Here is a 27,827-nt window from a genome sequence, read left to right on the forward strand (position 1 = left end):
GACACACCAGAAGAGGGCATCGGATCCTGTTACAGATGGTTGTGAGCCACCATGTGGTTGCTGGGAATTCAACTCAGGACCTCTGGAAGAATAGTCAGTGCTCTTAACTGCTGAGCCATTTCTTCAACACCCCCCCTTTTTTTTCTTCTGTTTTTCCTCCCTCTCTCCCCCCTTTGTCTTCTTTTTCCCTCCCTCTCTTTCTACTTCCGTTCTCTCTCCATCTTCCCTCCCCCACACCTCTTTTTCTTTTTTTCTTAGATAGTCTCATTTAACCCAGACTAGGTTTTATGTGGTACTGGGACTGAGCTAAGCAAGCACTTTGTCCACTGAGCTCCACCCCCAGATTCAGTCTTTATTTCTCACTCTCTCGGCAGCCCTGAAGTGTGTGGGGTCTCTGCAAACACCACGGCCCAGAGAGTAATGATCAGTGATCTGTGTGAGGGAGGAAGACAGTCTAGTTCAACATGGCTCATTAGCTGGTGCTGGATCACACTTTGAGAGTCCGACTCCAGATGGTTTATTTTAGACATATTTAAGTACAACACAATTTGGGAAAAGTTTGCTGGTGGTAATTAGCTCAGTCCCAGATGCACAATAAAGCTTAAGACATGACTACATTGAAAGTTTTTGTAAAGTACATGCCATGTCTTCCATAAAGATGGGTTTTATAGATTGACTACACGTGACATCTTAAGGGTCTGGGGGGGGATCTGGTGTGGTCTTGATCAGACAGATAGTACAGAGGTCAACACCTCTGTTCCTAACCAGCTCCACTCCCAGCCTTCTAGGTAGAAAACAGGTTATACATCTCTCCCTTTGAAGAGACAACCCTGCATGGTTAACATTCTTGGTTTCTGTATAGCTTATCTGTGAGCACAGAAATGCCTGTGTCTCCCACCCTACAGGGTCTGTCTCCAGTACTTGCCTCAGGGACTGACATCGGGAGGTGCCCAGTGACTCTACGAGGTGCAACAGTGACACAGATTAAGTTCTACCTCCAGATCCATTTTCCTCACCGCATTCCACAGCCCCACTGTACCCTTCCAAAACCCACTGTCATGCTTGCCTCTGGCCCATCTTGGCCACACCCTGTTCTGTTTTGTCCTCTGTCCAATTGGCAGGTCCCAGTGCTGTGCAGGGCTTTTCCTCTAGGACAGAGTGTGGGAAACAAGCAGAGCTGTTGTAGTCAGCCACTGCCATGTCAGCCTTCCACTTAATAGAGGCTCCTGTCCACTGAAGGCAGATGAGGTCACATATGGGCAGAGTGGCCTCTCTACCTTGTCTGACCTCTTGTCTCAGCCTCTGCCCTCATCCAGGATGACAACCTACCCATGGTGGGATACCCGGATCCCTGGCCTTCTGAGGTCAGCCTCCCTTGCTGCAGCTGTTGCTGATAATGCCAGGAGCCATCTGGCCTGGGTGCTCCTGCCCCTCCCACTTCTATATCTGCTTTTCTCTGTCTCCAGCACTTTCTCTTCCTCAGCCACTCACCCATCCTATTCAGCGTTTTCAGAGCTGTTTCTCGAGAGCCAATTTCCTCGCTTGATCCACATTCTGAATTCTAATGCAGGGCCAGTCCTCTTTCTGTCTATTCTGTAGTCACCTCACCTTTGTTGGCCCGGGACTTCTCATCTGAGAACAGTATGACTTCCTCAAAGAGGGGCTGTGAGCTAGCTCAGCAGTGCGCGTCTTTAATCCCAGCACTCAGGAGGCAGAGCCAAGTGTATCTCTGAGTTGGAGGCCAGCCTGGTCTACAGAGAGAGTTCCAGGACAGCCAGGGCTACACAGAGAAACCCTGTCTCAGGAAACAAAAAAAAGGCGGTGACATTTGAAGAATGACAGGATATGGGAACTGGCATGATGTCAGTCCCCTTTCTCCAGCAGGTAGACAGCCTGTGACATAGGTTAGGCTCTCAGCAGGCTGCCAGGCACCCCCTCAGGTGCTTGGTGGTATCCATGTCCAGGGACTGCTGCATTCACCAGTCCAAACAGAGGGAAGGGAATCAGGACAGGCAGCTACAACCATCTTTCAGATTATGAGTTATAAGCATTGGTGAAATCAACACAGTGGTCAGCTTAAAGGTGTTTGTTTGTTTGTTTAGATTTACCATTTACTTTATATGTATGAGGGTTTTGTCTGCATGTATATATGTGCACCACATGCCTTGCAGAGGTCAGAAGAAAGTGCTGGATCTCCTGGAAATGATGTCATGTAGGTGCTGGGAACCGAACCCAGGTCCCTTGTAAGAGCAACAAGTGCTCTTAACTGCTGAGACAGCTCTCCAGCCCTCTGTGATTAGTTTTTAAAAAATCAAAATTAGCAGGGCATGGGGGATCATGCCTTTGGTTCCAGCACTGAGGAGACTGAGGCAGGCAGATCTGTGCATTCAAGGTCAGCCTGGTTTATATAGCAAGTTCCATCTAGCCCAGGCTATTAAGTGAAACCCCGTCTAAGAAAAAAGAAGAAGAAGAAGAAGAAGAAGAAGAAGAAGAAGAAGAAGAAGAAGAAGAAGAAGAAGAGAAAGAAAGAAGGAAGGAAAGAAAGAAGGAAGGAAAGAAAAAGAAAGAAAGATCAGACTAGGGGATTGGGGCTGTGGCTCAGTTGGGTTGGTAGCATGCCTGCCTAGCATACACAAGGTCTGGGGTTTGATTCCCCAGCACTGCATCATGATACTGCATGCCTGTCATCCCACCACTCAGGAGGTGGAGACAGGAGAATCAGAAATTCCAAGTTGTTCTTGGCTACCTTTCAAGTTCCTAGCCAATCTGGGCTACGGGGGGACCTCGTCTGATATGAAAGAAAACAATAAAACGGAGTTGAACATGCCAGAATATACCAGCTGTTGACCAGCCATGCTTCATGTGGCATTTGTTGATGTAGGACATTGCTTTGTGACCAAAAAGAATTATTCTCTCAGGGCAGTGGTGGCGCACGCCTTTAATCCCAGCACTTGGGAGGCAGAGGCAGGCGGATTTCTGAGTTCGAGGCCAGCCTGGTCTACAGAGTGAGTTCCAGGACAGCCAGGGCTACACAGAGAAACCCTGTCTCGAAAAACCAAAAAAAAAAAAAAACAAAAAGAATGGAAAAAAAGAAAGAATTATTCTCAGCGATGCTGAGATGACAGCCTTTAAAGTGCTTCTCTTACTCTGGGTTACGGTCAGAGAGTTCGAAATGTCCCAATACACTGAAGCGTTGTCCTCTTGTAGGCTTAATTTATCCCATCCTGCTACTGTATGAAGCCGGAGCAATTGAAGCCACAGCCTTCCTCCTGGAGGAAGACACGGAGGCATGTGGAAGTCAAGAAGCTTCTTGGGATACAGAGAGAATGGGTGTGTGTGGGGGTGGTATCTCAATGGGGCTGCTCTGCCTCCGGAAGACTCTGTCTTGGCTCTAGAGTACTGCCTCCTCCTCTCCCAGCCCCCAGAGCCCTGCCAGCCAGCACGGGCCATCTGAGGCCAAGCCGGGGAGGGCGATGCTGCCTGGCCTGAAGCACAGTGCTCTTGGCAGCATGCCCTAAGCAAGGCTTCCACACGATGGCGCTGTGGTACTCACGGTTTCCCCTCGGAGAAGCAGGCAGGACGCAGGCTTCCTAAACCCTGCAGGGCTGGACTGCGGAGGACAGGGCTGCAGGACAGTCACAGTTCAGTGACTGGGACACTGGAAGATATCAGGGTATGAAGGAGACACCTTGAGAAAACAGAAGAAGCAAACAAAACTATGGGTGGCCAACCACACCTTCAGGGGTGCCCCTGGAGGACGAATTTGTTTTAATTCTGATTTTTGAGACAAGACTCACTATGTAGTTTTTATTGGCATGGAACTCTCTATGTTGACAAGGCTGGCCTTGAACTCACAGAGATCCTTTTGCCTTTAGAGTGAAGGAATCAAAGGGCCTCTTCTGACCTAGTATCCTTCTTGAGGGTCACCTCTGATGTTTCTAGCTCCACTGCAGAACAATCTAAGTCAGTGTCATGCCAGTTGTGACTCGGGTACTGTTTCCAGCTGTTGCACAGTGTCCCTTCCAGTGCCATGCATGATGGAGGTGGCCTGGGCTCCAGGCTTATTCCAAGTCCTGGTTTCTTGCCTGTTACTCAGGGTCAGGGCTGGTGGCTGGGATTCTGCAGGGGAAGGCAAACCTGCAGCTGTGAGGAGAAGAGAGGGCAGGCTTCTTCCTCTTTGCCAGATGTCGCCTAGCGTGCTCCTCCTCACTGGCCCTCCAGCAGGACGCAGCTGTGGACAGAGAAGCTGTGCTGGAGAACGGGAGCCACTTCCAACCAGGGTTCTTCTCTTTCCCCACTTTAGGGAGTGACTCAAGCCAGCCCAGCAAGCTTCACGACATCAAACCTCTTCTGTAGCAACGCTGCTATCACAGAAAGGTTGGATCTTCAGAGTGAAGACCAACGAGCAGCAGTCTGCGGTCCTCACCTCAGGTCTACTGTCCAGGCACATGACCTATTTTAATGTTTCGTTTGAGACAAGGGTTTACTCTGTACTCCTGGGTATCCTTGAACCTCTGGTAATCCTTCTGCCTCCCAAGTGAGACTTACAGATTATGAATCCTTCTGTGATGAACCACAATGCAAATGTTTTTGGAGACAGAGGTTTGCCAAAGGGTCGCAATCCACAGGTTGAGAGCCACTGCAGTAGGACGAGTCAAGGGAGGCAGAGGGCCTGTTTCTATGATGCTCACTCCTAGGCTGCTGTGGAGCTGGCTGGCAGCTGAGCAGCCACTTCTGTGGGCCTTGCTCTCCATGGGGCTTCCTCACAGGGTAGTGCTTGGTGCCTAGACAGTAGGAGCTGTCAATCACTCAAAGCTGGGCAGGGTAACTGGGACAGCACTGTTTCTACCTCAGTCCTGTGGCCTACCATGATTCCACGTGAGAACGAGGATACATCCTCATAGTGGCCAGATTTTGGACCATGTTTAATCTACTGCAGTACCTTAGATCAAGGGCTTCTGGGCACACTTGTTTCAAACTCTGTGCAGCTGGTGGTAGGGGGTCGTCTCATGCATTTTGTCTGTCACTTTGTTTCAAAACTGCAAGGCCAGATGATACCATGTGCCCAGTGCTCTGAGATATTTCACCATCGTCTTTTCCTGAGGGGTTTTTGCATCCAATTATTTCCTGGTGATTTGAACCATCTCAAGAGACTAGGTTAGCAATGATAGCGGCTCTTAGAGAAATGAAGAAGCCGGTGACAGACTTTTGGAAGATGTTGTGATGAGTCCAATTGGGGCTTCTACCGAAGAGCCAGCAAAGCAGCCTTGTTTATGCAGCCCAGAGGAAGGAGTGAGACAGGGTTGCCGGTTGTTCCTTTCTTCCTTGCTGAAGTACATCTGTTGCGTGCTATTTTTTTATTTCAGGTTGATGGATTGGCCGTATGATGCCCAGGCTGCAGCGTTTCCTACTTGCCCATCAGCTTTGCTCTGTAGCAGATTTACATTCCGTCTGGGATGCCAGATTGAATTAAATGCTTTTTTAAAGCCTGTAGTCTGACAGAGATCTTTATCCAGTCAGCATTTCCCCCATATTTTAAAAATAAGCATTCACAGTGTGAAGATGCCGTCGGCGGCTTTTTTTTTTTTTTGAGAAAAGAATCCAATTTGGCTTGGTGGCTGATGTTCTAATTGGCTGCGGAGCGGAGGGTGCTGAGACCAAAGCCTGCCAAGGACTGATGTTCCGAGTCTGTGGGTCTCTCCTTCCCAGTCACCTACCACATCTTTGTGGACAAGAGGGTTCATTTGGCAACTGCGGTGTAATCAATACCACCCAGTTGTTCCTTCACACCCCCACCCCTGTGGGAACTGTCTGTCTTCTTAGGTTTGAGAATTCTTAAGCTGGCAAGATGGCTCTATGGATAAAGGTGCCTGCTGGTAAATTTGATGCTCTGAGTTCAGTACCTGGGATTCAGCTGGTTGGAGGGGAGAACTGACAGACTCCCTCAAGTTGTCCTGATCCCCACATATCTGCTGCGGTGTGCGTGCCCATACACACAAAATAAATAATAAATAAAATGTAAAAAAAAAAAAAACCCACAAAAACTCCATGGAAGTTGGTGAGAAAAAAGTCATAAATTCAATGAGAGAAACCAGACAAGCATAAAAATATGGCACCAGCCAGGCAGTGGTGGCGCACGCCTTTAATCCCAGTACTCGGGAGGCAGTGGCAGGCAGATTTCTGAGCCTGGTCTACAGAGTGAGTTCCAGGACAGCCAGGGCTACACAGAGAAACCCTGTCTCGAAAAACCAAAACCAAAACCAACCAACCAACCAACCAACCAACCAAACAAACAAAAAACCCCACAAACACAGCATCACACAAAAGGAAAAGGAAGTGTCAGCCAATGTTCACTTGAAGGAAACCCGTGTGGAGGATGGTAAAGACTCAGCTACCATGATAGTAAAACTTCACTGTCAATTTAATTGTATTTGAACTCGTCATCGAAATGTACGAATCTATGAAGGCGTTTCCAGAAAGGTTTAAGGAAGATGGAAGACCTACCCAGAATGTGGTAGCAGTAACTCATGGGCTGGGTTCCTAAACTGAATAAAAAGGGAGAAAGTGAGCCGAGAACCAGCATTTAGTTCTATCGTATTCCTAACTGGGGATGCAATGTGACCCGAGGCCTCCTACTCTACAGGCCATGCCTTCACCACTACGACTGACTGTACCCCCAAACTGTGAGCCAAAACCAAATCCCTCTGAAGCTAGAAAGATGGCAGTTAGGAGAACTGGCTGCCCTTCCAGAGGCCCGAGGTTCAATTCTCAGTACTCACGACTCAGGATGTCTAACTCCAGTTGCAGGGGATTCGATGCCCTCTTCTGGCTTTTATGGGCACACCAGGCACAGTGGTGTACGGATGCCCGTATAGGCCAAACGCCCCCACACATCAATCCAACCCAAACAAAGGAACTTCTTGAACTTACATTGCTTTTGTCACAGCAACAAGAAGAGTGACTGACAGTTGCCATTCTTGAGTGGATTGCCTCTGTCTAGAGGACATTTTCCCAGGGCCCCACCATGGTCGTCCTGTGTGGCTGTTCTCAGCCTTGGTCTCTCTCTGTAGAGTGAGGACAGTCTTCTCTACTGTGTGTGGCTGTGGTGGGAATGGAATCTGTGTGGAATCCTTTAACAGCCTGTCCCCAGGTTTCTGTAATCAGGAACTTGTGGCTTGCCTGGGTAGTTTTAGCTCAGGGCCTCTCCTCAGGCTGTGTTGGGGTGGAGCTGTGGCTTTGGCCATGCATTATGTTTAAAAACGCTTCACATTCCAGGGAACTGGAACCTCACACCTTGCGGTCACTCGCTTGAGTGTCATCCCACTGTGTACTCAGCCTGCTTGTTTAACTTGCCTTTAAGAGAACAACGTTAACAATGTAACTTCCCTTGGATTTCCCGAGTAACCAACCTTTACAACCTAAAGGAATGCACAGCTGTGATCTTAAGTACTCTCCCATGCCCCATGTGGTGCTAGTGTGTTAACCACCCGCTGGAAACAGATAGGAATATAGGAAGAAAGCAGTCTTATAAAAATATCTATAAATGTTGACTGCAATATACAGATATTGCTTGAAAAACAATGCTGTTTGTAGAAGTGTTTGTTTTCTGGGTCATTTGGAACCAGTGACTTAATCCATTGTAAAATTCTGTTATAGGTTTTTGAAACATGCCTCATTCCTTCCCACACAGAACAGCTTTCTGCATTGTTCAATAAAAGACAGAGCAAAGCCCTTTCTTAAAGACACAAGTACAAGGCAGAGACAGACACAGGGCTGGACTCACCAGGCAGCCTTCAAGCGGGCTCAAATTCAGACTCGTACGACAAAGAGAGGGTGGAAAACACAGGGGTCATGAAGCTGAGAGTTGATCTCATTCTTGATTAAATGACACCACGGGGGCAGTGCTCTATTTTCTTAATGCGACACCATTTACTATTGGTGACTTGGAGTTAACTACTAACGCAGATGTTACAATTACATGGTTTGCTTAGGGTAGGGTCCATGTTTAAGGTCACCTGTGGTTGTAGGAAGGTCTCAGTTCTGTGCCACATGGTTTCTTGTGTGTGTGGTTTTGCTGTGGGGTATTCACCAGAGGAGACTGCTCAGACCTGGGGATAAGCCAGTGGGAAGTCTTTACTAGCTGGCCACGGACTACAGTTGGTGTTCAAGATGCTAATGTACCATTGAGCCTTTCTTAGGATGAAGTCTTAAGCACAAAACCCATATTCTGGGTTGACATAGTTGAGTTAACAAGAACAGTTAGCCAGAATTGGAACCACAGAAGCCAAAAAGCAAAGTCAGGACGTTTAGAGACTTTCCCAGAACTATGGACTTTGATGGATTAGGTTTTGTCTTCATTTTGTCTGATGGTACTATCGATGCGCTGAGTTTTACAGCCTGAATGTGCTGCTTCCATTATGGAATCAGTTGGTTTTATTTTTTATTTTTATTATTACTTTTTTTTTTTTTTTGGTTTTTCGAGACAAGGTTTCTCCGTGTAGCCCTGGCTGTCCTGGAACTCACTCTGTAGACCAGGCTGGCCTTGAACTCAAAAATCCACCCACCTCTGCCCAAGTGCTGGGATTAAAGGCGTGCGCCACCACTGCCCGACTTATTTTTACTTTTTAAAAGATTTTATTTATTTATTTTATGTATGAGTACACTGCAGCTGTCTTCAGACACACCAGAAGAGGGCATCAGATCCCATTACAGATGGTTGTGAGCCACCATGTGGTTGATGGCAATTGAAGTCAGGACCTCTGGAAGAGCAGTCAGTGCTCTCAACCACTGAGCCATCTCTCCAGCCCCCTTCCTCCTCCTTTCATTTTGTCTTTTTTTTTTTTTTTTTTTCAGAGCTGAGGACCGAACCCAGGGCCTTGCGCTTGCTAGGCAAGCGCTCTACCACTGAGCTAAATCCCCAACCCCTCCTCCTCCTTTCAACTGGGATTATAGACCTGTAACATTATACCTGGCTCATGAGGGCTTTTTTTTTTTTTTTTTTTTTAGTTATCGTCTGATGTGTTCTAGGTTAGCTTCAAACTCATTGTATAGTTGAGTTTGGCTTTGACTTTTGGATCCTCCTGCTTCTGCCTCCTAAGGGTGCCAGGATTACAGATGTATGCCACCATGCTGGACCACCATGATTCCAGGACTTTACATGTTTTAGGCAAGCATCCTATCACCTGAGCCACATCCCCAGGCCACAGATTTACTTTTTGGCCAGCTGGTTTCCAGGTAGACTTCAGGCACTTTTATCAGAGAGAAGGAATTTGGTGCCATCCAAGGCACTGGAGACGAGCCCAGGGCAGGTGTCTCTCCCACATGAGGAATTTTATCTGTGGTTTCCTATCATTTGAGAGAAGATGCTTCCAAGGATGGCCGTGCTGTGCTGTCTCAGTGAGTTCAGACTCCACATGAGGAACGCATCATCCACTCGCTTCCTTAGCCTGGACAGCCTATTTTATTGTTTTGATTTTTGTTTCTAGACAGGATCTCACTGTATAGCTTGTTGGTGTAGAACTCCTTATGTAGATCAGGCTGGCCTTGAACTCACAGAAACTCGCCTGCTTCTCCTTATGCCTCCCAAGGGCTGGGATTAAAGATGTCTTTTATAGGAGCTGGAGAGATGTCTTTTTTTTTTTTTTTTTTTTTTTTGGTTTTTCGAGACAGGGTTTCTCTGTGTAGCCCTGGCTGTCCTGGAACTCACAGGGTAGTCCAGGCTGGCCTCGAACTCAGAAATCCGCCTGCCTCTGCCTCCCAAGTGCTGGGATTAAAGGCGTGCGCCACCACGGCCCGGCGAGAGATGTCTTTTATAGAGCTTTTATATGGTGGCTCGGTGGTTAAGAGTACTCATTGCTCTTCCGAAAGTCCTAAGTTCAACTCCCAGCACCCACATGGCAGCTCACACCTGCCTGATGCCCTTTTCTGGAGTATAGTTATACCTGCAGACAAAGTACTCATGTGTACAAAGTACAGAAATAAATAAGTCCTTAAGAAAAGATGTCTTGCCGGGCAGTGGTGGCGCACGCCTTTAATCCCAGCACTTAGGAGGCAGAGGCAGGCGGATTTCTGAGTTTGAGGCCAGCCTGGTCTACAGAGTGAGTTCCAGGACAGCCAGTGCTATACAGAGAAACCCTGTCTCGAAAAACCAAAAAAAAAAAAAAGGATGTCTTTTGTATCCCAGGGTGATCTTGAACTGATCCTCCTGCCTCTGCCTCCCACCTCCCAGGTCCCAGGGTTACAAGTGTATCTACGATTGTGCCCCGATGCATTTTGCATGGTGCTCCTTTCCCTCTAATGATTCCTTCTAGACACCCCCACTCTGGCTACCACAGGGACCAGTACAGCAGAGCACAGCCTCTTGCAAGGGCTCCCATGTCTACTCTTTCCCAGCAATCCCAAAATTCAAGAGTAGAAATTGTTTAAAAATAAATGTATTTTTATTTCAGTGGCATATAATCACATTTAAAAAATAAACACAAATTTGATCAAAAGAGGAATAAAGAACCTTGTCCCCCAGCCCCAGCAGAGCCACTGTGGTTTCCCATCGTCACAGATACAAGCAGCTGCTGCCCCTTCTCACCCAGCGCCACATTGTATGCAGTGAGTATGTGTGAGCATACGCACCAGCCCTTCCCTACACCCCGTAAGAGATGATCATGAGAAGTTATATGACTCCTCTTCATGTCTCTCTCACTTATTTCAACCAGTTCCTTCACCATAATTATTCCTGCCCATTGATTGATTGATTGAGAGAGGGTCTCACTATATATGTGTCACCCAGGCTGGCCTTGAATTCTCCACTCTATGCTTTGGACAGGCTTAGATTAAAGGCATATACTACCATGCCCAGTTATTTTTGCCTTTTTAAAATTTCTTTTTTGATGCCGGGCAGTGGTGGCGAACGCCTTTAATCCCAGCACTTGGGAGGCAGAGGCAGGCGGATTTCTGAGTTCGAGGCCAGCCTGGTCTACAGAGTGAGTTCCAGGACAGCCAGGGCTACATAGAGAAACCCTGTCTCAAAAAATCAAAAAAAAATTTTTTTTTCTTTTTTGAGATAAGATCTTTTTAAGTTGCCCATACTGGAACTCTCCATGTAGCCCAGGCTGGCTTTAAACCTCAATTCTACTGCCTTGGCCATCCTAATGCTAGGATATTGGTGTGTGCCACATCTAGCTTGGCTTATTTTTATTATTTTCTTTAAAATAGTTATGTGGAAGGGGTCCCAGAGCAATTGGCTCAGAACTTACTGCTCTTCCAGAGGATTTGAGCTCAGTTCCCAGTCCCCTCCCCACATAGTGGCTCATAACCTCCTGTAACTCCATCTTTAAGGGGGTTCTGACACCCTCTTCTGGGCTCTGGGCACCTGCACTAATGCACGCATACTCACACACAGACACATATGAGTACACATAAGTAAATATAAATCTTTTTTTTTTTTTTTGATTTTTTGAGACAGGGTTTCTCTATGTAGCCCTGGCTGTCCTGGAACTCACTCTGTAGACCAGGCTGGCCTCGAACTCAGAAATCCGCCTGCCTCTGCCTCCCAAGTGCTGGGATCAAAGGCGTGCGCCACCACCGCCTGGCGTAAATATAAATCTTAAAAAAGGTTATATGGGGGGGCTGGAGAGACGGCTCAGTGGTTAAGAGCACTGACTGCGCTTCCAGAGGTCCTGAGTTCAAATCCCAGCAACCACATGGTGGCTCACAACCATCTGTAATGAGATCTGATGCCCTCTTCTGGTGTGTCTGAAGACAGCTACAGTGTACTCATATATAATAAATAAATAAATCTTAAAAAAAAAAAAAGGTTATATGGTTCAAGCTTGTAATCCCAATATTTGAGAGGTCGAGGCAGGAGAATCACCATGAGTCCAGTGCAGGCTGGGCTATTTAATGAGTACCAGGCCAGGACATGGAATCCCTATGGGGCAAGGGAAGTAGAAGACATCTCTAGCCAACTGAGCAAGAACAGAAGACTCCGTGTTAAAAACAAATAAGGCTGCCTGATATTCTGATGGAATCAACAATTTGGCAGATGACAGGAAGCAGCAGATGTCTATACAAGGGTGTCAGCCAGCTACTTGCTAAGGCACCAAACAAGTGGCTCAGCCACCCTCGATGACTGGAGGGCGAGATGTAAGGGGTAAGATTCGATTTCGTAGTGCTAAATCAAAGACTTGTTTGAAAATGCTTTGGAGAAGAGGGTGGGATGGCAAGGGTCCAAGTTTGGCTTGCCAATCACTCAGTGTGAAATATGGCTACACTGACATCCTGGGTTCGGATGATGACTTAGTTAGAAGGTTTGGCGCTATGCAAACTACCCCAAGTAGGTACAGGGGTACACAGTTCCTCCTGGTGACACAACGCTGTTGAATTGTCCTGTTAGGACCTGGTAGGCTAGAAAGGAAGACGGCTGCAGGCAGGTCGGGTGGCTAAGAGGACTTGGACCCAGTCAAGACTCTCCCATGGAGAAGAGGATGATCCCAGGAAGGGGCTTTGGGGTCATCATGTTCCTGGACATTTGAGTGGCCTCCATGAAGATTGACAGAGCCCTGGTGACAAATAGTACCTGCACTCTGGGGCTACGGGAAATCACGAGATCACCATGCTGCCCAGGTGGGCCATGCTTTCCTCAGGGCTTCTTTGCTAATCTGTCGGCTGAGCGTGGGCTTGGGAGGGAAGACAAGGAAGAGGAGAGGAGCATTGGGGCAGCCTGGAGCAGCCCAGAGCTGGGCAAGTGTCAACATTTCCATGCCCAAGGCAGCAGGCACAACATCACCTTAAACCTGCCCAGGCAGGAGTCAGGGAAGACATGGCTCAGGGTGCCAGGCAGTGAGGTGGGAGAGGGACACACAGGCTGCTGACTCCTGGGAGTGTGATCTTGAGCACAGAGCAGCACTGAGGTGCTCTGCTCCTGAGAAGCCAGTTGGACAGAAGACCTTGTAGGAGTTTTCTGTCTCTGCCCTATACCAGCCATCTGGGCCTGTGATGCCCAGCCTGATTAGAGTTCTCCTGAGAGCCAGTGCCAGGGAAGGCGACACAGTGTGGAAAGAAAGGGTGGCAATAGGGGCAGGCCTCCTGGATGAGAATACTAGGAGATATCTGATGCTTCTGAATTGGAGTCCACATCTGTACTGGGAAGCAGAGATCCCAACGGTTTACTCCACTGCTGAAGACTCCAAGCCTTCACTCCAATACGCCCACTATGGAAATGAGGGGCCTTCAGCTTTGAGACATTCCCTAGGTAGAGCCAAGCCCATCTGCAGAGTGAACCAGAAGGAAAAGGCGATTGGTTGATCTAGAAGCAGACACAGAGCAGCATGGTGCTTACTTAGCGATGGTCCAAGCTGGACACAAGCTGGATGTGGAAGGCATCTCATACCTGACAGAAGGTACCCTCCTCTTGACCTTGCATCTAGCACCAGGGGCCAGCACAGGAAGGGACACCACTATGTGACCTTATCCCAGCCTTCTGCACTCTACAGGCTGTCCTGTTGCCTGTTATCTCTGTGATGGTCCTGAGCAGCCTGAAAGGTGAGAGGGAGGTTTCCCTGGCATAGGTTTCCTGGAGAGGTGCCAGCCATCATAGTCTGGGAGAGGATGCTCAAAGCTCCTCTCTGTTGCTGTCAAGGGATTGAGTCAGAGGCCCTGGAGCTGAGGAGTGGTCACCAAGCCACCTGCTGCTGTTCTCCGTGGCCATGTAGTCCTGCAGGAGCCTGCTTTCCACACCATGCTGCCGAAGGCTCTTGGTGCTTGAGAGCCCCTGCATCCTCAGGTATCCCTGCTGGCAAAAGGGCGGCAGCCTCTGGCGAGTGAGAGTGAACAGGAAACAGGACTCTATATAAGGATAAAAGAAGGTGTCAGGCCAGGCTGGGAGAGAAGACAGAGAGAGCATGCCAGTGCTGGGGACCCTGGTATCCACCTAATATATACTTTCTACCACTTTCTACTTAGTGTCATCATGGTTTTCATATTGTATATGCTACTCTATACTACTCACACTCAGTAGCCATCAGTATCAGCAGGACCATCACAATGGCATAACCTACCTAAGCTGGGTAACTCTTCTGTGCTGATTAGCTTTTTGTCAGCTAGACACAGGGTAGGGTCATCTGGGAAGAGGGCCCCATTTTATTTTGTTTTGTTTTTAAGACAGGATCTCTCGCCGGGCAGTGGTGGTGCACACCTTTAATCCCAGCACTTGGGAGGCAGAGGCAGGCGGATTTCTGAGTTCGAGGCCAGCCTGATCTACAGAATGAGTTCCAGGACAGCCAGGGCTACACAGAGAAACCCTATCTCGAAAAACCAGAAAAAAAAAAAAAAAGACAGGGTCTCTCTACATAGCCTTGGTTACCCTGGAACCCACAGTGTAAACTAGGCTGGCCTCAAATTCAAGCTCTGCCTTCCTCTGCCTCCCTACTGCTGAGATTAAAGGCGTGCTGGCTGAAGAGGGAACCTTAGTTGCTGGGTTGCCTCCATCTGATTTATGGTAGGCAAGTCTGCGGGGGCATTTTCTTGGTTAGAGATTGGTGCAGGAGTGCCCAGCTCACTGTGGTTGGTGCATCTCTGGGCAGGCCCTGGGTTGCATAAGAAAGCTGTTGGAGCAAGCTACAGGGGGCACAGGCTAGCAAGGGTGCTCCTTCATTACCCTTGCTTCAGTTCCTGCTGCCAGGTTCCCGCCTTCCATTCACAATGAACTGTGACCTGGAAGTGTAAGAGGGAGGAACAAACTTTTTCTCCCCACACTGTTGGTCATGATGTTTTATCACAGCAATGGAAAGCAAACTAGGATATCTTACCTTACCTCGTTTAGTAATGACGTAAAAGCTTATGAAGAAGATGCAACAATGTAGCAAAGCCAAGGGGAAGCCGTAAAGGATTTCCTTTAAGTGAGAAAGTGCTAGTTCTATTCAGAATAAGGAAACAAAACAAAACAAAACAAAACAAAAACCCGCCTTGTATGCTGCTGCTAAATGCTGTGGTAAACAGCATCTTCCATTTGGCAACTCATGAGAGGGAAAAAGAAATCCATGTGGCAATGATAAATATCACATAAAACAAACAGACGTTAAATCTGTGGAGGAAAACGTAACACACATGGACACACATTCATATTCTGACATCAAACAGTGTTGTGCCAGCAATCACCAAATCTAGTTGATATTTCATTATGGGATTCCCCCAAAGTGAGTGACCTCAAGCCCCTGGCTGTAAGTATGAGATGTGGTTATATTCACTCAGGCATTCACCGGGGGTCTTTAACCACACACTGCATGGTCTGGATAGGAAACACATCACCCAGCTCAGGGCACCAAACAAAGGCTGGGAGGACACATCACTGGGATCTATGTACGGCTCGGGGTGGGAATATGCAATGGACTTTTGTGGACTCTTGAAGTCTTGGAGACTGAGCAGGCAGGTTGAAGCTGGGGGCTCTCTTTTCTAGGCATTTCGGGGGTCCATATGATCAAGGTTGGCTACTCACAGACTGTAGAAACTGCAAAGGCAGTCAGCTTTGCCTCTGCTCTATGGGTTAACCAAGGTAGGAAGATCCTTGGGTGACTAGGGCTGGGGTGTCACACAGCAGCAAGCCAGCTCCCAAACCATCACCTCAAAGGAGACTCAGGATAAAGCAGGATACTCTGACTGGCTAGAGGCAGTCTCTAACTTGACTTGGAATGAATGGTGTCACACATTTGACAGCTGTTTGACATGTTCTCTCAACGATAGAAAAAGCACTGGTTTCAAAACATCCAGGGGATTCTCTTTTCTTTCCTTCTTTCTTTCTTTCTTTCTTTCTTTCTTTCTTTCTTTCTTTCTTTCTTTCTTTTTCAAGACAGGGTATCTCTGTGTAGCCCTGGCTGTCCTGGAACTCACTCTGTAGATCAGGCTGGCCACGAACTCAGAAATCTGCCTGCCTCTGCCTCCCAAGTGCTGGGATTAAAGGCATGCACCACCACTGCCCAGCACATCCAGGGGTTTCAAAGGACAAAAATATTGGCTTGTTTCTGTCACTTTCTCTTCTAGATCATTTGAGCTCTTGCCCTAGGTCCCTCTTTGTACTTGGCCGTCAGGTCTGCCTTCCAACTCACCAGTTCCCTCTTTACCTCTGTCTAATCCATCAACTCCGTACATCGACCTTCTCATTTCAAGCATATTTAATTTCCATTAGTTTTATCTGCATCGTTTTCAAAATTGTCTAATTTTGGTAGTCTCTAGCTCTTCATTACTTTTCTCCAGCCTTCTTTTACCCTTTCCTTTTCCTGTACTAGGCCTCAAACTCATGCGTGCTAGTACTCTAACATTAGGGCAGACACCCCACCATCTGCCCTCTTGGGAACTTGGTTACCTGCATAAAAGCTACGCAGATCTGTGTCCAGACAGTTTTCCAGGAAGCGCCTCAATGGGAGGATGTGTCCCACTGGGGCTGTCCAGTCAGTCAAGAAGTCCTCCACGATGTGGTGGATGGCCGTAGGCCGAGGCAGGGGCCACTGTGCAGGACGGAACCGCATGTCTTGCTCTGTGGGAGGAGGGAGGCATCAGGGCCAGCCCTTGATGCTGGCACATCCCCCTACTCTCATGATTGCCTTCCTGTGGTGTTTCTGCCAGGCTGTGGTCAGCTTGGCCACCAGCCACCTTCATGTAGCTGGAGGAAGGGGAACTAGAGCTGCTGCCTGTGGTTTCTGAGTGCTCACATGGACCAGTGAGCACATAGGGCGATCTAGACTCACCCTGCTCGCTAAGGGCCCAGCCCATAGGCCATTGGTCCAACACTGGAAACCATAGTCTAGGAGGAGACCAATCCCAGTTGGCCAGTGTTTGGGCTGCCGACTACAGAGTTGCACTCCCCATTCCCTGTCTTCTGAAGCTGCCTCTGCCCTTGGGAATAATCCCCAGTGGGGCTACCTCTTTCTTTTTTTGGGACAGGGTCTCAAGTAGCCCTGTTTCCCAGATGCTGAGATTATAGAGGGGTGTCTCACTCACTCAGCTCTGAGATGGTAGCTCACTAGATAGCCTAGGCTGGCCTTGAGCTAGCTCATGGTAAACCTGCCCCAGCCTCCTTAGCTCTGTCTGGAGCACTTTCTTCAACCTGAGGCCTTTCAAGCTCTGAATTGAAAGGCATGGTACCTAGGCCGTGCCCTTGGGCTGCTGGCAAATCGTGTATATCCTCCTGCAGTCCTGTACGAACTGCATCATCATCCCGTTTTGTAGACCAGGAAGCAAGGCTCGGCGAAGTTAAGTAAAATGGCCAAGGTCCAACTTCTGTGAGTGTAGAACTGTGAATTTGGCCTGGCTTTTCTGTACTGTGTCCATGTCTGGTTTATTATTACATTGTTTGTGTGGGCACACACGTCACAGAGCCTGTGTGGAGTCAGAGGACAAATCTGTGCAGTCGGTTCCCTTCTTCCACCTTTACATGGGTCCCAGGGATTGAACCCAGGTCTCCAGGCTTCTACGGTAAGTGCCTCTACCCACTCAGTCATCTTACCCGCCCTCATTCATTTTTCTTAATACTCACCTGCAGCACCTCCCCATCTTTTGAGACATCACACCATGACAGTTCCCCTTTCACTATGTCCCCAGAGACCATGTGTGGCTTACTCAGGTCCCCTGGGTGCCCTCTGTCAGCTGCAGAAGTTCTGAATGGCCTTGTGGTGACTGCTTTTTTAGACAGAGGTGGTCCAAGAAGAGCCCTCTGAAGAGGCTGGGCTCAGGGAGGGGGACGATAGCTCACCGGTGGGGAGGTGTCTGTAGTAATAGATGACAGGGTGAAGGAAGTTAGACATCCAGGCATCTTCTATGTGTGCCACGGAACGGTCATAATAGAAGACATCCTTCTCAGGCCCAGAGAAGTTTTTGCCATATTCCATGTTGATGACAAAGAGCCCGTGGCGTGCTGTCCTCCCTGTGAGCATCTCCAGCTGGGCCAGCATCTGCATAGGGAACTCCTCCAGGTACTCAAATGCTGTAGCGTTCCTGTGGGTAGGATCAGGGGGCACTCAGGACCAGGGAGCGGTGCAGGTCCACCACGGGTGCAGTGCTGTGGACTGACCAGGAATCTCCCACCCTATAATACCACTGTGGCAGCCGTGCCTTCTGGAATATCTGGGGCAGGTTCCAGAGAGCTCTGTACAACCTGAGAGCATGTTAGGGGCAAGGGTATTCCAGGATGAGGGAAAGTGGGGGACAAGCTGATCTCTGTAGGTAGAGATGACAGTAATGGAGTCAGGGAGGTCATTGGGCTTGAGTAAAGGAAGAATGGGGTGAATGTACACTTAAGAGGATGGAGAAGGGGAGCTGTTGGCCCCAGGGGAGTGGGGGGCAGGGACAACAGTATGACTATCCTTTTCAAAGGATAGCTGGCGGCTACTGAGGGCAGAGTGAGTTAGTTGAGAGACAACTGGGCCACCGGGTGATGGGACTAGGATGCTGAGTAAGCCTGGGTCCTGGCAAGAGCACCTGATCTAGACAGCTCTGGCACTCACAGAAGGGGTGCTGAGAACGAGGCAAGGTGGTGTGCTAGACTCCTGGCCTCCTCGTGTCCTGAACTTGGTGTTGAGCAGCCAGGGCTTTGGATCAAGGGGTGTCCTCTGACTTAGGAGTCTTCCTGTGTCTCACCTGCCTGTCTTCTGAACCCACAACACCCATGCCTACCAAAGTCAGAGCTGTCCCTCCCTTGCTCCCTCCTGACACGTCCTGCACTATATCCTCAGGCTCTGTGCGTCCTGTGATTTGCCAGTAATCACTCTGATCTAAAAGAGCCAAGCAGGTCCTTGCCTGAGGGGACTCTCATCTTCACCCTTCAATGCTGCGAGGGAATTATGCTCATTTTGTAGATGAGGCAAGAAAGCACACAGCTTAGACAATTCCCCCAAACCATACAGTAAGAAGTCTACAGTCTGGGGTCTCCACGTGGGCTGTCTCTGAGACCTTGTAGTATTTACCTCACCGACTTCCTTGTCAGGATATATTAGCCTCTGCAGGCCTCCTTTGGACAGGAAACAACTGGGCCACTTAGCATACAGAATCGTACAGAAGCAAGGGGCAGGGTGTTTGGGTAAAGCAGGGTTGGGGGAGAGGAAGTGGGAAGGACTACTCACTCCTTCAACAGGACGATGTCAGCCAGCACGCTGAACATCTGGTACAGCCCAGAAGCCTCATTTACACGCCGAATGATGGAGCTGGTCAGCTGTGTGATGGGGTGCTCTGTGGATGGCCAGGCGATACCATGGTGCCGATGTTCCAGCAGCCGGTGGACAGCACGCACTGAAATGGCCAGAGGGAGGAAGAGTGGAGATTTTATCTTGGCTCAGTGGAGAGAGGCCCAGGCCTGGGAACAGTGGCAGTGAGAGCTAAAAGTATAAGTCTATGTAGAGTATATACAGAGGAAAAGTATATACAAAGTATATGTAGAGTATATACAGAGTATACACAGAATATATACAGAGTATACACAGAGTATACACAGAGTATACAAAGAGTATACATAGAGTATACACAGAGTATACATAGAGTATACACAGAGTATACATAGAGTATACACAGAATATACATAGAGTATACACAGAATATACATAGAGTATACACAGAGTATACATAGAGTATACACAGAGTATACATAGAGTATACACAGAGTATACATAGATATACACAGAGTATACATAGAGTATACACAGAATATACATAGAGTATACACAGAGTATACATAGAGTATACATAGAGTATATGTAGAATGTATACAGAGTATATGTAGACTATATATAAAAGTATATAAAGAGTATACAAGGCCAGATGGCAAATATTCCTTTTTCATAGTCACATACAATCAGGGACTCTGCTCCATTCTGCCTCTTGGGTATCAGGTTGAGTATGGGTTGGATGGATTTGCTTGAGGCTATCTGTACATGGAAATTTCCCTGCCAACAGTTATCCCTTATGCTGGTCAAATCCAACCCTGATACAGAACTTTCCATCCTCCTTGGAGGTCATCTCTAAGGCTTCATGGACATTCTGGCTACTTCTTTCTCAGCCCCAATCTACCTGTCCCTGTCTTGTTCTGAGATCTCTTGTAGAAGTCAACTGTTGCCCAAACCAGCAGTGAGGTGGTTTACTTTCCACCTAGGGCTGGTCTACTCCACCAGGGAATGCGCCGACACAATTTCTTGTTCTACCAAAGTTAATAAAACACCCCAATGCAATGAGGCTGGGCTACAAACCAGCTGCTCATAAGAAAGGAGACAGCGACCAAGCTGAGCTTACAATGTTGTAGGAGCTGAACCTAGAGGGGCCTGGGATGGAGAACAAGCCTGGCACCTCAAGAATGCAAGACCTTTGCAGAGCAGGTGACAGCATCCTGAGGCAAGGGGGTGGAAGAGAAACCATGAAAGAACAAACTCAGAAAATGGTGAGATTTCCTCATTGCCTTTGGTACTGTGGAAGGAAGCTGGGGTCTTGTACATGTTAGACAAGTGCTCTGTCCCTAAGCTACACGCTATCCCTTTTCTTACTTTGAGACGGGTCTAAGTTGCCCAGGCTGGCCTTGGACTCATTATGTAGCTTTCCCTGCCAGCTGGAGAGGGTACTGAAGTGTAAACCCTGGGTCTGAGGTGACACAAACCATCAGATTAAATGGAAACAGGAGGATATGGACTCAAGGCCCTTAGGGGTTGGTTATGACCCACATAGCAGTAGCCAGACTCTACAGCACTCACTCTATGGGCAAAGGGGCTTCTCTAGATACCACCACTTAAGGAGATGTGAGCCTACTAGGATCTCCCAGGAACACCTTTTTGTTTCCAAAGACACAGACTAGGGGACTGACAGCTGATCTCCAGGGTTGATTAGATGAGTTCACCTGCCAGGAGATATACCTGCCAAGGACGGTATTCTCAAGCATCAGCCAGCAGAGGCAGCTGCATCATCCCCAGAGTGCCCACTCTAACCCGGAAGCAGGGCCAAGATCTCCCCATACAGAAGGGCATGAGGACTGTCAGTCTGTCAGTCTATGCTAAGTTTGCTACTCCCTCTCACTTCTTATGCTACAAAGAAACTCATCGGGCTGGCAAGATGGATTGGCAGGTAGGCAGGCTTCAGCGGCCACCAAGCCTGAGTTCAGTCCCCAGGTCCCACATTGTAGAAAAAGAAAACTGACTCCCAAAGGCTGTCTGTCCTCTGACCTTGACACATATGCCATGGCACATGTGTGACACCAATAAGTGATAACAGATTTTGTGCTGTTTTGTATTTTTCAACATTTCTACAATATGCACATAATTTTTTGCATCAAGATCTGTGCAGGGGCCCCTCCTCTGATCTCCATGTTGTCTGTCTTACTGTCTTCATGAAGAAAACATGCACAAACCAGGTGTGGTAGTGTACATCTATAATCTCAGAACCAGGGAGGCTGAGGCAGGAGGATTGGGAGTTGGAAGCTAGCCTGGGCTATCACAGCCTGGTCTGAACACAAACATTTTACTACTGTTACCTCTCATGGTCATTTTTCTCCCTGACCTCCCTCAGCACTGTGGACCCTGGACTGGGATTGAGGATACACAGAGCAACAACGTTCAGGCCCCTGAGTGAAAGCTTTCCCTGGATTCCTGAGAACAAGGATAGACTTGATTCTCCATCCACTGAATGCAAAGCAATCCCGGCAAGCAAACTCCATACCAAGCTGATGGCATCTGACCCCCCAAAAATGTGGGTGACAGCTAAACAGCCTACTCAGCTGCTTTGGTCCACTGCTTCCTCCATAGAGGGGAGAAAAGGGCAGGAGAGGCTGCCTTCTAAAAACCAGAAACCAAATCAAATGCAAGCAAATCTCTCTGGCTCTCAGCTGTTTCCTCAGGAAAAAACACAGGCTGGGCTGGGCAGAGGGCTCAGTGGGTCAAAGCACTTGCTATGTATGCAAGCTGAAAAATGTGAGTTTGAACCCCAGAACTCATGGTGGAAGGAGGATTCGACTCCTGCAAGCTGTCTTCTGACCTCCATATGCACGCCATGGTACCTGCTCTGTGCACATGTGCGAGTGTGCATGGACACACATGAGCACGCGCGTGCATACACACACGTGTACACACACACACACACACACACACACACACACACACACACACATTATTATAATAAAAAAGAGAAAAGAAAAGGCTTCCTAGCCACCACATGGTGCTGGCTGTTCTTTAGGGATGCATTTGTTCAGCCTCTAGAAGATACTCAACATGCAGCAACCTATTTCCTTCACTTTCTGTTTCTGTTTTTCCTTGACATCACAAAGTATCAGTTTCTGGTTGGGGATTATTCTCATGTAATTATCAAACTGTCGCCATCATTGTCATCATCATCATCATCATCATCTTGATACTTGAACACAGGGCTTCAGGCACACTAAAAGCTCTACCACTGTGCTGAGTCCTCAGCCCTCAAATTACTTAATTTTTTTTTTTATTATATAGGTAAACATTAAGACAGTGACATTTTTACTCCTGAAAGTCTTGCTCGAAGAATAATCAATTAGAACTTTCACTGAGGCGTTCCCACACCCTGGGTGTAGGAGCTGCTTCCTGGGTACACACATTGAAGGGTACTACCTTGTTGAGTCCCGAGACTGGCCCAGCTTAGACTACTCATCCCCTTGAACACACTTTAATTTAACTGCATGAGACAGAGCATGTCACAGCTACCCTTAGAGGTATCCACTATCAGGCTTCTTCTAGGTGGATCTCCAGACCATGAAAACATCCCTTTGATGCCTCTGGAAGTCAGGAGCCCTGGGACAGTGGTCCTTTAGCCAGGCTTACCCGTGTATCGGAATCCATGGATGAAGCCGCCAGCGGATTTCCGGTAGTCCACTGAGTGGCTGGCAGTCCCTAGGATAAAGAGACCCCGGCTTCCTTTGGATTCATAGCTGGCTTTGATCAGTGGGTACTTCTTGCCGAACTCAGTCCCTGAGGAGAGTCTGAGGGACCTGCCAGTGAGAAGAGTTGTTAGAAACAAGAGCTGCCGGGGACAAGGTCCCTGGCACCCTCCTCCTGCATTTCTGAGGTGCTCTCCTGAAGCCTACCATGTCCCCAGGGAGGTCTGAAGGTGTCACTGAGGGGTCTCCACACCCACCCCACTTAGACTCACTGGTTGAAAATGGAGAAGTCAAACTTCCAGCCCAGACAGCGGATAACACGGTCGTAGGCCACCCGCATGGCAAAGTTGTCATTGTCATCCTGCGGGAGGAGAATGGAGTCGGCACTCTGGTTGCTGTTATCCTCCAGGAGGAACTTCAGGGTGATGTGGAACTTGCCCTCGCTGTCCTTCACGAGAGCCAGGTGCTCCAGGTCTGACTCCAGGAGCCCATCTAGTGATTTCAGCTGGTAGGTGTCCAGTAGGCCATTGTTGATGGCTCTGGGGCCCCACAAGCAGGCAAGAGAAGAAAGAGGATCAGGAGGGCTGTCTGGTGCAGGTGAGGATGGGGAAGCTCCCCCAACTGAGGCTGTCTAACCCAAGGGAAGGTTCATCCCCACAGAGGTAACACCAGGAGGTTGTGAACATCTCTTTTCTTTCTGTTCCGTTTTTTCTTTTTTTTGGTAAAGATAAGGTCCTAATGAGGTCTAAGCTGGCCTCAAATTCACTAAGTAGCCAAGGATGACTTTGGACTCTGATCCTCAAGCCTCTACCATCTGAGTGCTGTGCAGAGACTACAGGTGTGTGTCAGCTCCTCTTGCTTATGTGGAGCAGGGGACTGAACCCAGGGCTTTAGTACATGGGAGTCAAGCACTCACGGGGCCCCAGTGGTAGATCCTTAAGAGGTGAATCTTAGTGGCAGATCACTGGGTAATGCCCTTGGAAACGGAAGAGACTAAGGCAGTTCTGTTGGGACCTCCTGTAAGTTCCAGGTAGAGGTTTGCTATAGAAGGGAGCCCGACCTCCCCCTCGTTCTGTCTTCCCATCCTGCATGCAACCTTACTGTCTGACATACGTGCCTGCTGCTGTGAGAGCATCTGCTATGGGGTGCTGGTGAGAGAGCAACAGACTGCTAGACTTAGCCTCTGAAATCACGAACTCAGCCGCTGGCATTTTCTTATAGTATCAAGAAACAGATTAGTGCAGGATGTATGGTACAGAACACGTAAGCAGGGATGTAGCATACCTGACGTCTCCGACGTAGTGGGTGGCCCAGGAGAGCCGGACCCGGGATCGGCTCAGCATGTGGACAAAGTTAGTGACACCCAAGATGTTTTCTGCTGTCTCGAAGGCTGAATTCCCATGGCCTAGGATCAACACGCTCTGACCCACAAAGTCTTCAGGATCCACGGACACAGACTCGTACCCCTCCACATACTCAGAGCCAGGGAAGTCAACCAGTTTGGGGACTGCCAAACCAGTGGCTACAAGCAGGACGCTGCAGGTGGGGACACAGAGAGTGGACTCAGTTTTTCAGTTGTACAGTCACTCAGTGGGCATCTCCTTGCCTCATCCTGACTCCAGGCTCCTCAAAGACACGTCCATTCAGATGTTTTACCCATTCACTCTTCTATTTACTGACCCATGCCAGTGTGCCTCTCTCCAAGCTAGCCACAGCCCTTCATGCCTTACCGGAAGGATACCATACCTAGGGATTGAGATCAGTTTTCCCCAGAGGGATGCACTCTACCCTGGCATTCGGGTTCCTCTTGTGACTGGTAAGCCAGGCACACGCATCTACCCACACTGTGCTGGGGCATTTATCTTATCTATTCCTCAATCTTCCCACTCCCCAGCTGGTATCCCCTGGCCTGTTTCATGGAGGAGGAGCCATGGGGCCCTGTGGGTCCGGGCATCAGAACTCTTCAAAGCAGGAGAGCGACAATCTGAGCACAGAAAGGTCAAAGTCCCATTGAGACGTGAGCTTGATATGTATCTTGGGCTAGCCTTAGATCTGGCAATCCTCTTGCCTCAGTCTCCCTAGCGCTGGGGTTACGGGCATGTGTGCTAATATGCCTAGGTCTTTATGCTGGTGATTTTTATAATGGGGCGGATTTTGCAGGCTGCAGAATGGTTTGGCCACAAGGGATGCATACAGCAAACACACCTTTGTTTTTCGACCCCTTTCCTCTCTGCTCCCCACTGCCTTTTACTCCAGTGAAGCTACCTAAATTCCAAGAGTCCCAGTCAAGACAATCCCTTTTTTTCTGAGCTATAGGAACAGACTAATGATAGTTATACACCTGTCTGGAGCCAGGAGTGAAGCTGACAGCCAAGAAGGGAGAATGGAGTAGCAGATAGAATACAGGCTTAGGTGTTACCAAAATTCTAGCCCAATTTAGTCCCACTATGTTAGTGGTAAGGCATGGCTTGTTGATCAAAGTCTTCAGAGCAGAGCATCAGATCTGTGCCTGCTAAATGAGTATTGGGGAACATCTTCCCTAGGTTTCTTGTGAGGACTGAACAAGTTTGAGGTGCTCACATAATGTCTCCCAAACCAAAGCAAGGTACCATCCGAAGCTGGAAGCCATGCTTGTTGGGCCGCTTGCTCTGGTTCTGTTTTGACATCCTACTGGCTAGTGTCTAATGTTGCCTGGACAGTTCACCCTGCTTGTCTTAGCATGGGTTTTGGGGATACTTATTTTAGGAAACTATCAGATGTGTCCCACCCGTGGTCTCTGGGCCATACGGGATCCAGGTTAGCTATGATTATGGCCCAACAAAACTTACAAACGTACTTAAAATATGAGCTTTGTGTATATGTGTGTTTCATAGCTTGATGACACGGTTTTAGAACTTGAATCCTGTGGATGAGAATGTAGTGTAGTAGTGTTAGAAGGCTGGACCTGCCTGCAAGGGTTGTCGGGTACAAGCTATGTTCACATACAGTACCCAACACCAGAGGATCATGGTGAAGGCGATAGAGCCTGGCAAATCCTAGAGGATACATTGCTAGATTTTTCCAAACATACTCAGCCACAGCTTTGTAAGGACGCACCTTTAAAAAGTTCTGGCTGTACCAAACCTTGGCACTGAGCCCCATCGGGAGTAAGGAGTATAACTGGTAGCCCCTTTCTCCCAATCTTTCCAATCTCGAGGCCAATCCAGCTGTGTCCTGAGATTCCTTACCTGCACTGGTAAACCTGGTCCTTCTGGTTCGTCAGAATGAAGTAATGGCCGTTCCAGGCTTGTGGATCCTTGTCCAGAGTCACATGGGTGATGTTTGTGTTGTATAACACATGGAGCCCCAGGCGCTGCGCGAAGTCACCCAGGTAGCGCACCATGTCGCTGGCGTCGGGGAAGTAAGCTTGCGAGTAGTGTCTGAAGAGCAGGTGTGGGTCGTCGCTGAGCAGAGAGTTCCAGTCGTGGCGGAGATTGAACTCGGCGTTGGCCTTGCCCGTGTACCGCTTGTTGATGCTGATGAGCTTGCGGTGGCGCGGATAGCGAGTGAAGAAGCTGCCAGGTGCGGACTCGCGTTCGAATACCTCGTAGTCCCTGCCGGCTCGATGCAGGAGGGCGGCCATCTGTAGGCCGGCAGGACCGGCGCCCAGCACGCAGTAGTCCCGGTGCGGACGGGAGCACATTGCCAGGTGTAAGGCTAGGGCCACCAGTAGCCCCAAGGGACCCATCCTGCGGCACAGGAGAGGAGAGGCCTCGCACCTCGTGGCTGGCAGCTGATGACAGCCGGCTTTCCCCAGGAACAAGAAACCAGGCGCTTGTGCCTCCCAGGGATCTGGAGCGGGGCCAAGACTGAACCCCAGGACCTAAGGGCTCATCTATCCCGTCTCCATCCCTTCCAGGTAGGATCAAGGGCCCACAGGAATTCGGAACCCCCCAGCTCGTCTCCACAGTCCTCTTTCCCAGGGCGTCAGACTCCCTTATTGTCATGGTAACTTCCACCCCAAGGGAGAGGCAGTTTCCCCAATTTCCACGCATTCTGGATGTGCCCTGCATTTTGGGAGGGGATCTTCCCAAGTGGACCCTTCAGAGGCTCTGGTCTGTCTACCCAATGGGGGGAACCTGAAGGAGGTGTGGTCTTAAGGCCCCGCCCCAGCCCCCCGGATCACGTGAGGATGCCCCAGCACACCTGCGGTGGTCTCCGCTATCCCGCACTGCTTCTGGCGCGTGCGCGGTGCCCAGGCTGAGCTTCCGACCCTCCCGCTGCCGCCGCCGGTGGCCCAGTGATGCTCCCACCGCAGGCTGCAGTGGAGGGAAGCTTGGGCTGACTCGCGCCACAGCGGCCACGCCCCTCCCCACTCAGGGCCAATAGCAGGGGGCGGGTCACGTGTGCCACGCGCAGCACGCTGGGACTGGTGGGGCAGCCGGGCGCGAGTGGCGCGCACGTGCTGTGAGCGCTGTTTCTGAGGGTAGAGGTGCCCCGGGGAACAGCAGGTCCATGATGGGACGGACACCCGGGGCTTCCTTTTGATTTGTACTAACCCTTGTGCCAGAGATGAGAGGTTTTTGGAGAAAATCTTGGCATTTATATCCCTTTATTACTGTAGAAGACTGAAACTAATTGGTCAGTCAGTTTTGTGGGACTGAGAAGAGTATGAGACCAAGACAGATGAATCAATTATTTGTCTTAGTTCAGTTGTCCGAAGAGTGGGCACGGGAAGCGTTTCCTAGCACCTTGTAACTGACTGGTCAATAAAAAGTGACAACGTTTGCATAAACAAAGATAAACTAAGTGGATTTTGAGACAACATAGTGGCTCACTCTTGTAAGCGCAGCAATCGTGAGACTGAGGCAAAAGGACTGTGAGATCCTGCTTCAAAATCCTCAAACCAGCGGTTCAAATTGTAACCCTGTGTGGGAAGGAGGATTTCCAAGGAGGCTGGCTCCTTGGGAAGAGTTACTCACCTGGTTAGAAT

General features: G+C 49.1%; 1 protein-coding gene across 1 annotated transcript; it reads right to left on the reverse strand.

Annotated features, from left to right (window-relative positions):
- Window positions 1-13,443: 13,443 nt before the first annotated feature.
- Window positions 13,444-26,582, reverse strand: Foxred2 (FAD dependent oxidoreductase domain containing 2). Its single transcript, XM_028778937.1, has 8 exons — window positions 26,083-26,582; window positions 24,140-24,391; window positions 23,128-23,394; window positions 22,800-22,966; window positions 19,104-19,269; window positions 17,738-17,979; window positions 16,352-16,522; window positions 13,444-13,839 (listed from the first exon to the last, which is right to left on the reverse strand). Exons 1-8 carry the CDS (start codon window positions 26,580-26,582, stop codon window positions 13,607-13,609), a joined length of 1,998 nt encoding a protein of 665 aa, XP_028634770.1. The 3' UTR covers window positions 13,444-13,606.
- Between the last annotated feature and the right edge of the window lie 1,245 nt (window positions 26,583-27,827).

Source organism: Grammomys surdaster, unplaced genomic scaffold, assembly GCF_004785775.1.
Source record: "Grammomys surdaster isolate TR1022 unplaced genomic scaffold, NIH_TR_1.0 342, whole genome shotgun sequence".
Taxonomy (NCBI): domain Eukaryota; kingdom Metazoa; phylum Chordata; class Mammalia; order Rodentia; family Muridae; genus Grammomys; species Grammomys surdaster.